General features: G+C 35.3%; 1 protein-coding gene across 1 annotated transcript; it reads right to left on the bottom strand.

The window, feature by feature from the left end:
* Positions 1–1,160: 1,160 nt before the first annotated feature.
* On the bottom strand, positions 1,161–2,333 carry Tent5d (terminal nucleotidyltransferase 5D). The gene has a single exon (XM_021188638.1). The coding sequence runs from the start codon at positions 2,331–2,333 to the stop codon at positions 1,161–1,163; it is 1,173 nt and encodes a 390-aa protein (XP_021044297.1).
* Positions 2,334–21,195: the final 18,862 nt, after the last annotated feature.

The raw sequence follows: 21,195 nt of genomic DNA, 5'->3' as shown, positions 1-21,195 counted from the left end.
TTTCTGATGTCCTTATTGATATTCATTCAGACTAGCTTACTGTTATCATTGCTTGTAACAGTTCTTTTCATCATATAAAGAACATTCATTTTAAACCACACTCATAGATTTGCTAGTGGATATCTGATATACTGAGTAGATATTGAGAATAATGATGAATATATGCAATACTGAAAAAAGAGTAGTATTAACTGAAATCTAACATTGAAGAAGATACTAGAAACAAATCTTTGGTGTTGGAAAAAAAGCCTTCATTTAGTGATAAGTGGTTTCAATGTCTAATGATGAACACTTCCAGAAGTATTAGGATATTGATCAAATAGGTGAAAAAGAAAAAAAAAAACCTTAAATGTCATGGCTGAAATCTCTAATTTTCTATCATTGTTGGTGCTATTTCTCTTTTCTCTTCCATTTAGTTTTATCTTAAGAGATGAGGATAGAATAGTTTCATGTTCAGAAGTAGTCTTTTCTGTTTCAACTTAATTACATGCCAAAATTCCTTGCTTAAGTCACATTCTTGGTTGTTCAGTTGAAAGGTACTGTTTGATCCACATATTAGCTAAATTCTTTCGATATAAAGATAAATTCATGTTTTCCAGAATATTTTTCCAAGTGGTCCTTTAAATTTTAGCAATATTTTCAAGCCGACGAATTGTATTGGGGAACACAGGCTTACAGTTTGTTATTTTAACATCTTTTAAAATTATCTTCGAAATCAGATACTTTCAATTTATGAACAAAAATTTCATGTTATTATTTGCTAAGAAAAAAACAGTGTAACAAAGAACTAGTTGTAATAAAAATGTAGTATGTCTTCACTACACTTCATCTTAAAATATGAGAAGTGTTCTTTCATTCGTTAGCCAATTATGTAGGCATCTTATATTGTTCGCAATAAATTTGTGTCAGTAAGATTTGAAAATCATTTCAAGGATTCTACTACATTTGAAATATTTTACAGTTACCATATTCAATGATCATGTTAAAATGTCAGTTTAGAGATGATACTTTATCTACTATGGTTATTGAAGTATTGGCAAAGAACGAAGAATTGGTGAAAAATAGTTGGCCACTACACAAAAATAGATCTTAACTTTTTACAGAACTTGGAAAATTGCTTTTTAGAGTTAATTAAGCAAAAGTCATGGCATGTGTATTTCTTACATCATACCATTTTGCACAGGGAACTGCACTGCCTGACATGGCTGGAAATAAACCAGTGGTGGCCCAGATGCTACATAATAACTAGGGTACCCTCCCTCAAGCACTAGGTATGGAGCAGGTTGATAAAAGCAAGTAACGTTGTCTGTACTGGGTAAAATATTCTGTTCTCCAAGGACTTTCAAAGCCAAAAGGGTGATCATGTTAAGGGTCTGCCTTCTTTCATATCCCATGAGGCAGACAGTGCTTTGGTTCACAACTCCATGCAAGGTCATAAGGTAGTCATACTTGCTCTTTTCTTCACCTATGAAATGGTTGCGGAGGTACGATTCAATTTTCTTTTGCTGTTCGGCTACATCAGGAAAATCAATGAAAAATCTAGAACACATATAACGTTCCAGAGTCTTAATTTCTGCTTGACAAGCTGGTTTGAAATTACGAACCAACAAATTGCTATACTTCAAAAGGCCACCACCTCTGATCTCTTCAGGTTTTCTGGTAGATATTAGCTTATATTTCAAATGTATCATTGCTTCTTGAAAGTCCCCGTACATACTTTCAGCCACCACAACAGGACAGGATTCTTTAGTTAGCTTGGCATTTGGGTCACTATAGAAATCTAACATGGAATCCAAAAGAATTTGAAAAGAATCTACACTAAATTCAAATTGTCGTCTGATTGAATTCACAAATTTTAGTTCTACATTCTTCCCAGTGTTATTTGAAAGGGAGATGAGACTCCAGCGATCATTGCTATTGCAAATTTTTACCATTTTCTGTACATATGCTTCTTTCATGGTTTTTAGGGTAATCTTTTCTTTTTTAACACCTTTTGGCAAAAAGTCAAATAGACAGCCTAAAACTGCATCCTTAACAACCTGAAATTCTTCATCACTTGGTATATCAACACCAAAAATAATGTCCAAATCTTTATAGCTGATTCCATTATGGCTTGCGAGTATGTAACTTGCTGTTGAGCCATTCAATCTTGTATCTTTAACAATAATGCCCTGTTTTATGAGTTGATCTTTCACAATATGAACAATATCTTTTGGTTTTACCTCCAGCGTGGGGAAATTGCCCCTTCCATGAATTGGGATTACTTCATCTAACACACGATCCAGTGTTACAATGTGATCCCAAGTGAGATTGCTGAATCTGATCTCCGACATTGTGAAGTCAACAAAACAACTAGGGGGCAAGGAAAGTATTAAGAGGAAATGTCAACATTTTCAAACTAATGTTACACCTAAAGCATATAAAAATGTTCAAAACAGACTTACCCAAATATAGTAAATAATTTGTAAACAAAGAAAATACTAGCAAGATATTAATAGAAATAATCATACTAAAATATGAGAAACTAAAGGTAAAAATGATCATAAGAAATTTTGGCTCATTATTGAATGCAAACATGTTCCCAGGAATTAACTGCAATTATATAATTCATAAAATAAAAATAGTATTCTTTAGTATTTTTTCCTCACATAAATACAAAACTGATGGGGTTTGATCATGTAAATACTTATAGGGGAATCATAGTACAACACTAAGGTTGACTGTCAGTAACTTAAACTGAGATGAGATAGGATGGACAAAATGGAACTAATATATAAATGATATCTTTATCCCACAAATATAAAAGGATTCACAGATACATTATTGAGGTTTGTATATTTCATCACTCTCACTTTAAATACCATTACAGTAATATTCTATTATATTATTAATACTATGGATTCTTTGGGAATAAGGATAACATCTGATTCATTGCCTGTTCTATATGTCTGGAGGAAATTTAATGCCAAGTGAAAGAAATAATGACTGTTAATTGGAAATTAAAAATGGAACTCTCAAATATGTACACAAATTTAAATAAGAACACAAAGAAGTATGATTCTCGACATTTAAAAACATCTAGTGCAGGTATCTGATAGCTGGTATCCGATTACAATATTCTCAGAAAATTTTACAAATGAGGAGCATCAAGAACTTTAATTTTTATAATACATATAAACATGAGTATAACTATACATATTATGTATTTAGGACATCTAAAGTGATTATGTGGATCTTCCAATAGTCTATTAATCTGTTCAAATCAATCTATGAAATTAAATTAATTTTATTATGGATATAATCTGGTTTTTTATTCATCATTTTATTTATTTACATATCAAATGCTATCCCCCTTTCCTGTTTTCCCTCCACAAACCCTCTCTTCCATCCCCCTCCCCCTGCTTCTATGAGGGAGCTCCCCCACCCACCCACCAACTCCAGCCTCACCTCCCTATCATTCCCATATACTAGAGCATCAAGCCTTTGCTGGACCATGGCCCACCACTCCCATTGATGCCAGATAATGCCATCCTCTGCTACATATGTAGCTATAGACATGGGTTCCTCCATGTGTACTCTTTGGTTGGTGGTTTAGGCCCTGGGAGCTCTGAGGGATCTGGTTGGTTGGTATTGTTCTTTTTAAGGAGCTGCAAATCCCTTCAGCTCCTTTAGTCCTTCCCCTAACTCCTCCAAACTAGGTAGTATTTCCAGGAGTGGAAAAAAAAACTGTACTATGCTTAAAGTAGATTTCTGTAGATAGCACTCATATCTTGAATATGTAGGAAGCTATCAGAATAATGAAATATTAAGAATTCAAGCTACATGTATTTCAAGCATAACTAGAGTAATAGAATATATTATTTAGTATCTGTAGAACAATCATTCAATTACTAAGTAAAAGCAGACCTGTGTTGGTAAAAATACTAAACCTATCATGCTCCTCTATATATTATCCTCATAAATATGAATTAAACAATTGGTGTGTATTTTTACTGTGTAATAGGACAGTTTATGTAATGATGGAACATTCAATATGCAATTATAAGACTGTTTTAAAACACATTCTTCTAGAATCATCACTGATTTATTTTAAGATAATTATTTGTTATGCCCATGTTATCAGTCTAGAAAATAGAGTTCATAACAATATCTGGACTTATATAAACATTTTAGGAAAGTCTATAATTTATCTAATAAATATTTTAGAGGTATAAACTAATTTAAATTTCTGTCATAAGCTTTAAAATTCTTCCTTAATGTTCATATTTGTTTTGAAAATGGAAAGTTCAATGTCATTAATGGAAATTCTCTTGTTAATATTAGTAAAAATGAATTAGTGGCTTAATATTAGGCTTACAACCTATGAGAGGGGAATATTAATATTTCAATATATACTTTATTAAAAATAAAGAAATTATTTTCCATATAGAAATCCATAGAAGCTTTATATGAAAATAAGTTCATCCAAAACAAGCTTAAATGAACTGGCAAAATAAATGAATAAATGATCAAAAAGGTATCTTTCAGAAAAAACAAATTAGGAACAGCTACTTAATAGCTTGGCTCTACACATAGATATTACAAAAGAAAGGGAGGGAAAAGCATTTTGTTTCCCAGAGAGAAGCCTACTAAGATCTCGCAAAGAAAACACAAAAGATAACCATTTCTTTGTGCTTCAGTCTAGGAACACAGTCCAGACAAGCTGCTCATCAGTGAGCAGCAATCTATTGTTCACTTGACTACCTTTGCTAATGATTCCAAGGCTTCTTGTCTCTAGACTAGCCTTCCAATTTAAATGTGTGTCCATATATGTGTGTGTATAAAAATTGATCATTGGCATTTGTTAAAAATGAACACAGGAAGTTAATTTGCTAGGATATGAAGAAATGCTGTCGTTGGTTAGTAAATACTTCAACTTCCTTAAAAACATTTTAAAAAAAGAACAATTCAGATTTTTATTTTAGTATTCTCTTGCTACAACTAAATAAACATCTAGTTTATATAAACTACTTTTTATTACATTATCATGTTATTACTAACTGAAGAATTTTAAATTGCCATTTTCTTATCACCTGTATATATTTAAATATGAATTACAAAATTTTAAAATATCATAATTACCATAACTTATTGTTATATATGTGTAATATATTAATACTATATTTTATTATATATTATGTAATATAATATACTTTAACATGTATATATTATATTGCATATCATATATTATGTATGTATCATATTAAATACTATACAATAGTACAATATATTCTATATAATTACATAGTTATATATTATATGATATAACCTATATACACATTCAGCCATAGAAAATCACATAAAATTCAATAAAGTATAACATGGTGGAACAGATAAAAGTGATTTTTATTAATATGGAATCTATAATGTTCATCTCTACTAACATGAAGAATTCAAAATTTGGTCATAATGTTACACTTCTCTCACATAACTACTATCTATTAATCTTCTGATAAACACCTATAACACTAAAGTAATTTGACTTAGTATATATAACTTAACAGTCATATCTTCATATAGCACAGTGAATTCCCCATATATTACATACAAAATATTAAATAGTCTGTTAGGAAACAATATTTTCTGTACCAGAAATTCCAACTCAATGTAATCTTTGTATCATAAACTTAAAAGAAGTGTGGCAAAAGTATCCACATTGCTTATTGTACAATGTTGGTTTCAAAAGAGCTCTCAGCTACAGAATGTGTGGTTTTTAAACATAAAGTACTACCATATATTTCCATATACAGAATGTCTAATTCAAGGCAAAGCTCCTTTAAAAATATGTTTCATGAACCCAATCACAGATATAAAAGGTGATATTCTTAATCATTCTCAGAATGTGAGGTTCATGATTAGTCCATTCCTGAAGACCTGGTTCTGACTCTGACTTCTTCTAAGTCATCATCCTTTAAGCTAACACATTTCCTATCTAGCTTAATTATAGTATTCCTACAATAAATATGATCTAATAATATATGTGACTATAGTAGATACTGAAATCAAAACTAAGTTTGTTCAGTCATTTAATTGGTTAAATACATCTGCCAGGAAAGCAAGAGGCTCCTAGGGCCCAACAGGGATGACCTCAGCTGAAATACCCAGCAAAGGGGAAAGAGAACCTGTATGGAGAGGTTAGGTATACCCCCCTGTTGAGGGATGGGTCCACTCACTCATCTCAAAAATTTTAACCCAGAATTGCTCCCATCTAAAGAAAATGCAGGGACAAAGGATGAAGCAGAGACTGAAGGAAAGGTCATCCAGAGATTGCCCTACCTGGGGATTCATCCCATATACAGACACCAAACCCAGATATTATTCTGGATGCCAACAAGTGCTTGCTGACAGGAGCCTGATATAGCTGTCTGCTGAGAGGCTCTGCCAGAGCCTCACAGACACAGATGTGAATGCTCACAGCCAATCATTAGATTAAGTGCGGTGACCCCAATGGAAAAGTTAGAGAAAGGACTGAAGGAGCTGAAGGGCTTTGCAACTCCATAGGAAGAACAATATGAACCAACCATATCCCTCAGAGCTCCCAGGGACTAAACCACCAATCAATGAGTACACATGAAAGGACCCATGGCTCCAACTGCATATGTAGGAGGGGATGGCCTTATCTGGTATCAATGAGAGGGGAAGCCCTTGGTTCCATGAAGGCTTGATCCCTCAGCATAGAACAATGCTAGTTAGGCAAGAGTGGGTGGGTGGGTGGAGAAGCTCCCTCATAGAAGTAGGGGGTGGGATAGGGTGTTAGTGGAGGGGAAACCAGGAAGAGCAATAACATTTGAAATGTAAATAAATAAAATAACCAATAAAAATAAAATAAAAATAAAACCAATAAAAATAAAAATAATCATCTGTAATGTAGGTAAGGCAAGTAGATTGTCAAGATACCATCTGTGCAATAAATAAATTATAATTGTTTTCCTATTCACAAACTTCTTATCCATCTGTCCACAGAAATAAAAGTAAAACTCTTTAACAAGTTTCTACCTATATTAATATTAGAAGTTTATCTTCAAAGACAATGAGGATGACTTACAACTTACATTGTAAAGATAACGTTTGAGAACTCTCTATATTCAATAGGATGATTCTGTGAATGTTTCAGACAGTATATGAATTTTCATCTTATCATGGAGTAAAGTCATGGGGCAACCAGTCTGAAAAAAGAAACAACAAAAGAGCACTGTGATTCATAGTACACATTAATAATCTGATGCTCCTGATCATATTCTTTTTTAAAAAATATTTATTTATTATATGTAAGTACACCGTAGCTGTCTTCAGACACTCCAGAAGAGGGCATCAGATCTCATTACGGATGGTTATGAGCCATGTGGTTGCTGGGATTTGAACTCAGGACCTTCAGAAGAGCAGTCAGTGCTCTTACCCGCTGAGCCATCTCTCCAGCCCTCCTGATCATATTCTTACATACTATATGTATACATACATATTCAGACATGCACACCAAAGAAATGATAGTAAAACCATTGCCCTGAAATACAGATACTGAACTTTCAAGATGTATCATTATATAGACGGTTTGTGAACTATTTCTTGATTCCATTTTCAGAGTTTCTGAATAAGTAGGTCATAGGGGGAACTTGAACACATGCACTTATACCTTTCCAGATGATGTTGATGTGGCTATTCTTTAAGAATCCAATCAGTAAGAAGATACCCAGAGGCCCACATGTAGTAGCATGGTCTGCCCATAGAAGGATCCACTGTGGTGTACAAGTATGTGGTAGAGAAAAAGGAAAGCAGAACAGTTGAGCAGCATGAAGAAAGGTAGGTTTGGAGCCATGAGGGTTGAGAGTACCCTGATGTGAGTAGTCTCTCTTGCTACCTGAGGTCATGGTCAAGTCCTGGATCATGCTGCTGAGGGCCTCTGGGTCCTTGGCAATGCAGCAGCAGGGGTCTGTGTTGATGTCCATGCCTCATATTACCACCAAAGGCTATGCAGTTGTCCCTGGTCTGAGCTGTGGCCTAGGACCATGGTGATGTCCAAGGGCTATGTAGAGCTCACTGACTATAACACTCTCGAGAGAGGCCCTGAAGTTACCTCACCTATGTAGCATAATAGAGCTGGGCCAGGTGCCTGCAGAGCAAGGGAGCTGGTCTCACAGACCTAAGCTCCAGAAAGCTGGCCCTGCTACTCATCTGCCTTGAGGTGGCATGGGTGCTGGAGAGATGCCCCTCATCCTACCTCCACCTGTGAGCTGGCCCTGGGATCATGAGAGGAGGAAAACTGGCTCTGCTCCTTACCAGCTATAGCACTAGGGAAATCAGGCTCTGCACCTCACTTGGGCAGCACAGTAGATATGCCCAGAAGTCCTCGCTATTCTTCTGCAGTGAGGTGGTATGGCTGGAGAGCTGGCTCTGGGATCATGAGAGTGGGCCCTGTACCTCACCTGGGTTTGCACAGTAGCTGGCACAAGGGCATAAGGACTGGAGAGCTGGCACCAAGGGTGTGAGTATAGGAGTGCTAGCCAGGCTCTGTATCTTCCTGGACCCACCCCTTGCAGGCCAAGGCACTGAGCGCTCTCTCTCTCTCTCTCTCTCTCTCTCTCTCTCTCTCTCTCTCTCTCTCTCTCTCTCTGTGTGTGTGTGTGTGTGTGTGTGTGTGGTTATGTGTTGGGGGACAGTGCTGAAGAGCTTGCCCTGGTGATGAAGGTACAGAGGAGCTGGTGGGCTGACCAACTCAGCTACCACCCAAGCCTAGATCCAAGGCTTTGAGTTAGCCCACCCCAATATCTACCCCATCTATGAACTGGTGGAGGACATGAAGGGGCTGATTCTACAGAACCAAAGCTGCAAGATCTCCCTGACATGGGCCAACAACAGGATATCTGAGAGGAGTTCTGGTTAGGATCTACTATTGATAGTGTAGCAGAAGCCCTATGTATCGAATCAGACCAATGGCTCACTGCAATGAACATTTGCAAGTGAAGATGTGTGAGCAAAAGGGTATACTGTGTGTGACACACTATAGCTTCCATGATGAGATTTTTTTTTTGGATTTTTTGTTTGTTTGTTTTTCTTTTTTTCTGTGGTGAGGGGAGGATGTTACAAAAGGACAGAAGATGAGTGGGATTGGGGTGCATGATGTGAAATTCACAAAGAATCAATCCAAAGATTTTTAAAAATCACTAAAAGAAACATAGAAGAAATGATAGAGAACCAGTACTATCAACAGGCATACCTCATGACTTGGAAACATCTATTTCCTAATAATAAAATATTACACTGAGGGTGGCAGATATGATTCAGTGGGTAAAGTACTGTGTAAATCTGAGGATTCAAGTTTGGATATCCAGCACCCACATAAAACCAGGTACGGCATTGCATGTCCATAGTTGCAGTGCTGGACACAGATGGACACACAGAGAACCTTAGCAAGAACTCACTAGCCATCCAGTCTAGCTGAAATGGTAAGCTCTAATTTCACTGAGAATACCCTATCCCAAATAATTAGATGGAGAACATGAAAAAGACAATTGATGTTCACCTCTGTTCACCACAAAATAAATGGAAAATAAAAATTACAACGAATAAAACAGAATTCTAATCCAAGCAAATGTTCTTTTAAAGGCTTTTTAAACAGTCTAACAGTCCAATATTATTTTTTCAATTAGATGTCAAGACTAACGAAACCTGGACTTTTTATTATGATTCTAAAACATAAATATTGTTGGTTACCTTACTTCCAATAAGTGCTTATATTGAGAGGTAGATGGCTGCTACTTTGGAAAACTTCAAGATTGGTATCCACCTATAGTTAAATAAAAATAAGAGGCATTAGTAATATACCATATTTCATAAATTCAATAAAGTATGAAGTACTATTTGATTACAGATTTCACATTTTATTCTACCACATCTGTTTCTAGGAGAGAAGATTAAGGCCCATGGGAAATGAAACTGGCATGTTTAGTTAAAATATAGTTTACCAACACTTGAATATCTTTTAAGAGAAAGATAAAATTTTTTCAATGAAATCATATTTATATCATGATGAAAATATATTGATTTGTTATTTTCGTGGTATACTGAGAAAGGAATAGACAGAACACCCTGGCTAACAGTAATAGTAAAGAGAATCGAACAAAATCATGAGAACATATTAATAATCCTGCAAAATCCCTTTCATTGTTTTTGCTCTGCTAAAGGTAAATTCTGACCCATAACATTAACAAGGAAGAACCTCTGAGAGGCTAGGTATTAACCTCAATGCTACAGTGCTTGCCTGTCACATGCAATGTACAGGGATCAACTTCCAGCACTGCAAAAATAGAGAACAACATACCCATATTTGGCTATAAGCTTAAAAGAATTGTTAATATGATATTAATTGCATGATATCTGAAATTAATAAGCTAGACAAAAGTCAGAAAGAAGTGTTTTTCTGCTTGTGGTCCTACACTATGTCTAGGTCAATGATAAACATGTAAGATGTGTACTGTTTTGTCATTTTCCCTCTAGAACTATTTATAATGTCAAATAGATGATTTCTCATAAACATATTCTTTGGATTTAATAAATGTCAAGGAGAGCAAGAACTATGATGAATAGTCTAACAGTTATATAAGAGTAAGAGGAACTCTTAATAAAATTATCTTTTTATAATTTTTCTCTCATATATTATATCCAACTACCATTTCTCCTCCTTCCACTCCTCCCAGTGCCCTCCCACCTCAGCTCTCCCTCAGATTCATTCCTCCCTCCTCTGTTTAACCATCAGATTTGAGTTTGTTCTCATTCTTAACACGGCAAACAAGGATAATAAAATTAGTATAAGTAGTGCATATCAAAGCAAGTGAGTTGTTTTAAATGGGATAAATGTGATCCTTATTCTAGCAGAGAATTGTAGGACATTAGGTATACTATAGAGGCAAATTAAAGAAACAAATAAACAATTGAAATTAAAAAGAATTAAAGACAGCGGTTTAGGGAGGAAGTATGGGATGTGGAACAGTCAGAGGGTGGACAGGGCAGGAAATAAAATCTGGACTGAAAATAAATAAATAACCAAAAATAACTGCATGAAGAAAAAAAGAATTAAAGAAGTAGGCCTTATCTCACACCTTTAATCCCAGCACTTGGGAGGCAGAGACAGGCGGATTTCTGAGTTGGAGGCCAGCTTGGTCTACAAAGTGAGTTCCAGGACAGCCAGGGCTATACAGAGAAACCCTGTCTTGAAAAACCAAAAAAAAAAAAACAAAACAAAAACAAAAACAAAAACAAAAACAAAAACAAAAAAAAAGTAGGCCTTATAATATTAATGACATGAATCAACAAAAAATACAAAAAAGCCTAATTTCCCGTTGCTATTTATAATGCCTTTCTATACACAAAAGGTTTCTCAGCCGGGCATGGTGGCACACGCCTTTAATCCCAGCACTTGGGAGGTAGAGGCAGGCAGATATCTGAGTTCGAGGCCAGCCTGGTCTACAGAGTGAGTTCTAGGATAGCCAGGGCTACACAGAGAAACCCTGTCTCAAAAACAAACAAACAAACAAAAAAAGATTATACTTAAACCCCTCAAATAAAGATTTGGGGCTAGAGATATGGTTCAGCAGTTGAAGAGTAGAAGTTGCTCTTACAGAAAACCAGTGTTGCATTCCTAGCCTTCACATAGTGCCTCACAACTATCTGTAATTCCAATCTCAGGGGATCTGAGACACCTCTTCTGGTTTCTGTGGGCACTAGACATGAATATGGTGCACAAACATAGATAGGCAGAATATTCATACACATAAAAATAAATAAAATTTAAATGAAGATTCTTAGGATACCATGAAAAAGATCAATTTCCTGTAGCTATTATGGCTACTATAATAAGTTATTCTAGGATCTAAGACACACATATACATAAACAAATGGAAATTAAGATAGCAAAAGAACTAATTTTTATTTTGAATTCATTATCTCTTTGCTCTACTAATTTCAAAACAGGTTTTGCTTACAAATGAAACAAATTTTGTGTCTGTAGTTCAACTATAGATGTTATCCAAAAGATGTAATTTAACATAATTCTCTTTTTAAAGTCTATACAGATCTGTTTATAAAAATTATAATCACAAAATATTTGCCAGTATCTCTACTTAGATAGATATTTTATAATTTGTTCAAATGACAAAATGAATTAACTTCTTCACTCTTGGAATTTTTTTATCTTAGCACATTTTACTAGTTTAAAAAATCTAATTAAAAAAGTAACCCTACAACCCTTTCCTGGTTAAATATAGCAAAGGATAAAGATTTTTAATTAAAAACTATAGACATTTAAAATATTAATATGTTCAAATATTTTATGCATTTTTGAATTTGGGATTATAATGCATATATGTAATATTTCAACAACTAAATATAACTTATTTAAGTAAGCATGAGTAACTCACAGTAAGGTGAAGCTATTTGGAGGCTTATATAGGCTTTTTCTATTGTGTGCATGAAATTTTTATATAGTCAAGATTTAGAAAAATAACTTCATTGAAATTACTACGTCATCTATGCCACAATGCACTGTTGATGTTACAAGTTTTGTTTAAAGATTCACAAGGATGTTCTTTTTCTTTTTTTTTTTTTTTTTTTTTTTTTTTGGTTTTTCGAGACAGGGTTTCTCTGTATAGCCCTGGCTGTCCTGGAACTCACTTGGTAGACCAAGCTGGCCTCGAACTCAGAAATCCGCCTGCCTCTGCCTCCCGAGTGCTGGGATTAAAGGCCTGCGCCACCAGGCCCGGCAAGGATGTTCTTAATAGTGCTTATTTTTGACATTATTCATTTCCAAATTTTGTTCTGAAGAATAAATCACTCCACTACTAATGTTAAAATGAGTTCAATTTAGGCCAATCCACAAACTCATTTTAGTTTCAATATGGTTCATATCCCATAACAGTTGCAATAATTATTTGTCCTGGATTCCCTTAATGAAATAGATAATCATTTTCAAAATTTATAGCTACTAAGAAATATACATTAGGATAACTGTGAGGCTTGTATGAAGGATGTTAACTTTAAAGTGTTCTTAGTTGAAGAGGTTACAGAGACAAAGTTTGGAGCTGAGACAAAAAGATGGACCATCAAAAACTGCCCCACCCAGGGTTCCATCCCATAATCAGCCACCAAACGCAGACACGATTGCATATGCCAGCAAGATTTTGCTGAAAGGACCCTGATATAGCTCTCTCTTGTGAGGCTATGCCAGTGCCTGGCAAACACAGAAGTGGATCTTCACATTCAGCTATCAGATGGAACACAGGGCCCCCAATAGAGGAGCTAGAGAAAGTACCCAAGGAGCTGAAGGGGTCTGCAACCCTATAGGTGGAACAACAATATGAACTAACCAGCACCCTCAGAGCTCATGTCTCTATGTATATGTAGCAGAAGATGGTCTAGTCAGCCATCATTGGGAAGAGAGGCCCCTTGGTCTTGCAAACTTTATATGCCCCAGTACAGGGGAACACCAGGGCCAAGAAGGGGAAGTGGGTGGGTAGGGGAGCAGGAGGGAGGGTATAGGGGACTTTGGGAATAACATTTAAAATGTAAATGAAGTAAATACCTAATAAAAATTGGGAAAAATAATATCTTTAGCTACATTGTTAAAGAAGTTATTAATGCACATTTTAGACTACTAGAAGTGACATAGATAGAAAGGAAATTTGGTTTATAATCAAGAGTTTTAGGGCCAGGCTGGGAGACAGAAAACATCACTTTCTCTTGTGCCAAAAGATGATGAGATTGTTAAAGGTTTTAATTCTATTTTTGGTACATAATAAGACAGTCACATATTTCCCATTCTAATATTATTTATATATTTGTCTGTACATCACATTATGATCAAATCTTTTCAAATATCATGCTTAAGTTCAATTCTTAGTCAAAGAACAAAGTATTGCCACTGGATATATTTACACAAATACCCAATATTCTGTCACTTGTGTATAGAAAAGTAACTTCTCAAAATACCTGTGTGTAGGTGGAATCATGCTGCAGGTGAAATGGGAATTAAAGAATTAAGAAACAAGCCAGGCACCTACTGACCTAAAGAAAAGAACACATAGGGCTGAAAACAGAGCACCTTTGGATTAAAAAGCTTGGTGCTCATAAAGAATGCCTTCGCATCAGGTTAAACCTATGCCTTTAATTCCAGAAAAAAAACAAACATGTTCTTTTTTTTGCCTAACACAATACATGTAATTTTTCCAATTGTTTTTGTTGTTGTTGTTGTTGGTGGTGGTGTGTGTGCAAGCACCAACACAGGCACCCATGCATGCTGTTGCTTTTAAATATTAAAAGTGTGCACTCTCCTGAGTAAATCATCTCCTGTTTTTTTCAGGTTTAGTGCAAATCCTTTACAGTGAAAAGTATATGGACATGACATTATAGGATCTTTCTTCCTCCTCCTCTTTTGTATTACCTGGCTGAGAGTGAACACTATGAAAATTCCATAGCGACTTTTGGCATTATTTTTTGCTTCTGATATTACCCAGTAGAGTTGCAGCCTCTGGAAACTGCTGCAACATTGAGAGAGGTAAACTGGCCAAATACAAATCCAGTTTGCTTTCAATGGAATGCAAGAGAAGCGTACCCCTAAGAAGTCTCTAAAGTGCAAAGAGATTTCTGGATGGAAGCCAAAGCTACCCAGTGAGACACAATATCACGCTCTCTGTATGGAACGCTTTTTAACTAACACCACACTCATAATAAACCCGAAAGTATAATAAGCATTTACCAAGTAATGTAATATCTCTAATTACTTTTATTTATATTCCTGTCAAGACTCGGGGATTAAGGACTGTAGACAGAAGAGGACTCCAAAATATAGTCAACACCGTACACATGCGCCACATGATTCACAAACACTAGCCAAAGAAGCAGGGAAGTAGGAGCTCACCAGAATAGTCCAAGAAAACAAAACAAACCCCTCCTCAGCACACAACAAAAACCTCCGGTCATGTCTCTCCCCAGCCCCTATCAATACCCTCTCAGCCCTTAGAACTCACTTCACCAACTGCTGATCTCTTCAAATCCGACCAGTTATGCAGCAACTGGAAGGGGTGGAGGAGTGCTAAAGTGAGGCTTCTGAAGCTTGCAGGAGAGATCAGGAGGGCTGTTAAAGAGGGAAACTGAAAGAAATAAAACAGTGTGGCAAAAGACTGGGAGAGATAAGAGGATGAATGAGAGAATGAGCTTCAGGCAAGGAGCCCAGAGAGCAAGCTCCTGTTATAACAGCTGGCAAGGCTGTTAGACTGCTGCTGTCCAAGAGCTACTGGGTGCTGAAATGACTTCCCCCAAACACCCCCTAGTCCCACTCACCCACTTCAGACTTCCCTTCGTCTCAGTCTCATTCCCCTCTTGTAGCGTAAAACCATCTCCATGGCAACCCGTCGTCATGCAATTTAAGGTGGTCCGTACTTTTGAGTTGTGTGAGTTTTTCATAGCATAGGCAGTGCGATCTATTACTTTTATTCTCCTTTAGCACAAAACTTTCCCTGGTATGATAATATTACCTTTTCTCCCTCCTAAAACGAAAAACCAATTTCCCCTTTCATTTGCGAATGTTGCCTGGCCTCATAGCTTTTCTACCTCCCACCTACATAACCTTTACACACACACACACACACACACACACACACACACACACACACACGAGAGAGAGAGAGAGAGAGAGAGAGAGAGAGAGAGACAGAGGCAGAGACAGAGACAGACAGACAGAGAAACAGAGAGACTGAGAGAGAGACAGAGACAGAGAGAGAGAATGAGAGAATCCTTATTAACACAAAGGAAACTAAAGTTTATGCTCACAGGCAGTTTTGCTGAAACAAATGCTGTGTTTGATTTACACCAGATTTCTGCACAACTTGTATTATCACAGGGAAGTCTCCTTCACTTCAACACATTTTGCTCTCAGTTTAGTCAGAGCTTTAGTATTTTCTCCTACATTGCAGATAAACACAGTAGTACCAAGGCATTCTTTAAAAAAATTGTTTTAATGTATCACTAAAACCTTAAAATAGAATTGCTTTAGTGAAATCAAGTAAGTTTATTATTAATTTAATTCTTGTTTCTCTTACTTGCATTAAATCTTCTACAGAACAAAGTTAACACACTTTGAAGGTACAAAAGACAAAGGGATGATTCACTAATGCTTATTTGGAAGAAAAATTCTAGGCATAAATTTTAAAATATAAAAAAATCCACAAAAATATAAATATGCATAATTGCATACTATCTTACTGTAACTTCCATTCAACAAAATACCATAACTAAACTCTTCTTGCTATCTGAAAAACACAGCTAGTAAATATACTGCTACTTTTATATGCTTCAGTTTTGAAATATCTTAAGATAAACTTGGTAAACTATTCACTATCAGTTTATGTAGCCAAATAATCTAAGAAAGTTCTGTAACTCTTTAAACCTAGAATTACAAATAAATAAAGTTCTGGGTAATGCCAATATATTAATAATCTATTTCATATCTTCCTCATAAGCTCAGAAAATGTATTAAAATAGTTACTGATAGATTTTTCAGTTAATGGCTCAGTTTCACAGCAGTTATGATTATTATCACAGTTATTCATAAACTATATTTCCTATAATATTCAATATAGGAAATATTCATTTCATCGGAATAAAATACATTTCTAAATAAAACGAAACTTAGATGTCAAATTCAATGTCGACTCACAGTAGCAACTGAAAGGCAGAGTAATGAAATTCCCTTTATATAGGATCTTACCATAGTTTTGATAACATTTTGTTGAATTTGGACTTAACAACCTATAGCTAAAACTAACTTCCTTCTCTACAGTTCCCCATTGACTTATATCCCCACAGTTTCTGAACCTCACTTTTCACAACACCATGGAGACTGTTGCTAGGAGATAAAAGATACTACTATTGCATCAATAATGTTCACAGCTAGGACCATGTTTTAAAATGAGATCTTTAGGTAAAGCCAATTCTGTTTGAATATAGTAATGGGTAGGATATAGTAAAGATTATTTTAACTTTCTTTTTTTTCTTTTCTTTCCTTTCCTTTTCTTTCTTTCTTTCTTTTTTTTTTTTTTTTGTTTGTTTGTTTCTCTGTGTAGCCCTGGCTGTCCTGGAACTCACTCTGTAGACCAGAGGCTGGCTGCCTCTGCCTCCCAAGTGCTGGGATTAAAGGCATGTGCCACCATTGCCCAACTATTTTAACTTTCTTTATTCATTTCATTACATACACCCATTTTTACTCCCCTCCTCTCTCACCAACTCTTCTCTCCTCTCACCAAGTCCCCATCCTACTGTCAGGCCTTTTGGCCTTGATTTTGCTTAGAATTAAAAATAATAAATGTATTAAATCATATAAGTATTCACAGGTTGCTAGATATAGGTGTTCTATATGTTTTATAACACCTACTGTGACTTCAGAATTGAGGTGTAAAATTTAAAATTCAAACTTTGGAAAAGTATTGTCTATTTGTTTTTTACCATACTTCACAAAATACCCTTAAACAGACAAAATAAAGTCCAATTAATACTTATAATTTATTTTGAGTTCCACAATGAAAATAAACTTCCTTTGCACAGCATTCCATCACCTTTTCATAACATACTTTGTTGAATTTGCCGCTTTCCGGTAAAATAGGTAAAGGACTGAGTATATTTTGGAATGACTGAAGAAAAATCCAGATGCCTGGTTATTTTTTCCCATGGAACTATAGTATACATGTCAAACAAAACAAAATAATTGTGAAGTTTTTCTTTGGGTTTTCTAGACAGGATTTTTCTATATAGTATAGCCCTGGCTGTCCTGGAACTTGCTCTATAAAGCAGGCTAGCCTCAAACACACAGAACTCAGCCTTCCATTGCTTCCCAACTGTTGGAATTAAAGGCATCTACCACCACTACTCAGCAATTGCAAATAATTTATAAGACAATAAGCACTATATATAAGGAAATTTTTCATGTCTTAATTAGAAAGAAAATATATGTTTCTAAATGAATATATGGAAAATGGGTAACATTTTATATGGAATGTTGAATATAAATTTTTAATTTTATACAATTTGAATATATAAATTCAAATAATTAAGATTTTATAATGTGACATATGCTATATACTTTAATTATCTCATTTAATTTTCACTCAAAGTATGTAAATAATAAGAACTCATAAACCAGATGGAAAAATAATATAAAAAGTAACACATGAGTAGAATAAATAAAATACCTCAAAATTAGCTAAGAGTTACATAGATAGGCATAGAATGAGAAGTTTAAATAGAATAAAGCATTAGGCATTTTGATTTGTCATTTAATATACAAGAAAGACTAATTTTGTAAAAGTCCTAAAATATCACAAAAAGATATCATTGCATAGCAATAATCAATCCAGGAAACAACTATAAAATAAAACAAAATATCTATCAAGCATCACTCAGACATTCATCTATCTTGTTAAAGTGGTCTTAAGTATTATAAGTTTATTATATATGTGAAAACAACATATTAGCCAAATACAGTATATTATGAAAATATCAGCAAGAAACTTGGTAAAAACAAAACAGAAGTAAAAGACAGGTATCATTAAATAGTTGTTTAACAATCTAAACACCTCATCTCAGGTACATTAAGTCCATTGATTAGAATAAATGTACTTGATTGCCAGTGCTGCATTTTTTTATTATTATTATTAAGTACACACACACACACACACACACACACACACACATCGCACACCAATATGTCTGTTATTGGGGCTCAAACCTGAACCTGCATATGCTTTATAAAATGTTTTATCACTGAGCTATTCCCTCAGTTCTCTGTATTCAAAAGTACAATTTAAGATCATTCTTCAAACAAAAATCCTGTTAAATTCACTGAGTGACCTTTTACATCTTAGGAAAGAATACCCAACTCCACGTCCACGGAGCTGTAAGAAAATAGAGTACAGGTCTCTGGAGAGTTATTTAAGTAGAAATCAGGATGATTAGTTTGAAATTTAACCTAGAAAATGCCAAATATCCCTAAATGGGGTGCTGAAGCTACCAGCAGAAAACAGCCAACTGTTTACATTACAGATTGGGTATGGGCTTGATCAGGACTGTTTGTCATTACAGATGGCTTAGTCATTAAGGAGTACTAACATACATTTACTGATGGGATTAGTGGAGTGTAAAAAAGCAGTGTTTGTGAAAGACAAAACATGATAAGTGGTAGATAAAAGGGTTGTAAACATAAATATTTAGAAAGAAGTTTACATTTGTAGATTTGTGCTGCTCTCAACCTTGCTTCTCACTGCAGAGGGTACTGGTGAAGGCACAGATTCATAATTGCTCATATTGTTAATGCTGAGAATAAATAACTGAGTGCTTGAGCATAGTTGAATCATCTATAGAAACCTTCCCTCACAGCTGGGAACTTATGGACCATTTTGGAAGAAGAAGCAGTAATAATGTAAGAGCTGAAAAGTAGAAAGAGATGCTATAAGATGCTGTCTTCCAGACATGAACTCAAAGCAGCTGTGATTGCTTGCACCAAACCTGCCCAAGATGAAGCATGAAGGCGGAAGGGGCTCAAGAGCATGCACACCTAAGGAGTTCATGACAGTTGATACTCCTGTGGGAGCAGAAGTAACTTTCCTTGTAGCTCAACCACTATGTTCTAGTGGGTGACCCCACACCCATCAGTATAGGGACAGCATAAGTAGCAAAAAAGAAGATATAACGTTTTGGGATTTACAGACCAGTTTAGACAAATCTGTGAGCCCATGCCTCACAATAAAATAAGTCAAAGAGTATCAGGGCTATGGTTAATCAGGAGAACAATTGCTGAGCTTGCATGGACCCTAGTTTTAGTCCTTAGTAACACACACAGACACACAGACACAAACTCACACACACACACACACAAACACACAGAGACAGACACAGACTTCAAAACTCCATTAAAAATTGTAATTATTACTTACAAATCATTACAGTTAAGTCCACCAAATATTGATTGTTTGTAAATAGCTAATTGAAACAAATTTTTGCTAAATTTGACAAAGTAGAAGAGAAATGTAAAGGATGCCATCATTTGTTAAGCTTTCATTAAGTATTATGCATCAGTAGTCTACTTATATTCATTACAACAGTTAATTATGACAGTCACACAAAGTAGATCTTATTATCAACACATTTTACAGAGAAGCAAACATAAACTCCCATATATACTAACTGTATGTTATCCCACTGATCTATATCCCCAGCATATAATTTTCTACATTTTAACAATTAGTATCTGAGGAAAGGATTAAGTAATTTTTCCTAGGTAATACAACTTTGAAATGTTAAAGGTAGAATAAAAAGTCTAGTTTTATTAGGTTTCAGAAAGAATACTACAGGGTAAAGCATAGAACATGGGGAGAGACAGCTAACACTTAAGGGTCTTCAAAAACCACGTGGAAACCTACTACTATAGAAGCTTTCTAAAATATATAAAATACAAAAGGAATTTAAGTGGAGTAACAAAATAGTAGGGGGCAATGCCCAAACTAGACAGCTTATGTCACCAAATCAAACTTCATGTGTCAGGAATAAATTACATCTTATTGAGCCATTGGTCCAAGTGGGTATCATAGACTCATCTAAACATCACAGGCTTTTGCCAATATGCTTTGGGTTACTCTCCTCAGCCTGATTGTAAGTCCCTATTGACAAATGTTCCACTTATTTGTGTCACTGAACATGAAGAAATCCAGTTGGTGCCCAGCTAGAACCTTCTTTCCTACTAACTAATGTTTATAGTACTTGAAGGTACTGTGAATGCTATCAAAGAAGAGAAGTAATTATCAGTATTACCCAACTACAAACTTTCTGACCTCCAACAGAAACCTGCCTACAAGCTATACTGGTGCACTAGTGGCAAAAATGTTATGGGAATAACCAGCTATTCTTTTTAATCCACTTTTACTTTATTTCAACAGCTCTACAAATGATTTCATTTTATTATGTTTGTCTACCCCCAATTTAATAACAGAATGTAATTGCTTTGTACGTATTACTGTGAAGTGGCCCCCAGAGGAGGATGAGTGCTTGGCCATGAGTTTTTTAAACTCAACTCTCTCTCTCTCTCTCTCTCTCTCTCTCTCTCTCTCTCTCTCTCTCTCTCTC

Source organism: Mus pahari, chromosome X, assembly GCF_900095145.1.
Source record: "Mus pahari chromosome X, PAHARI_EIJ_v1.1, whole genome shotgun sequence".
NCBI lineage: Eukaryota > Metazoa > Chordata > Mammalia > Rodentia > Muridae > Mus > Mus pahari.
Note: the sequence above shows the minus strand (reverse complement) of the source record. Positions and strands in the feature narration are given on the sequence as shown.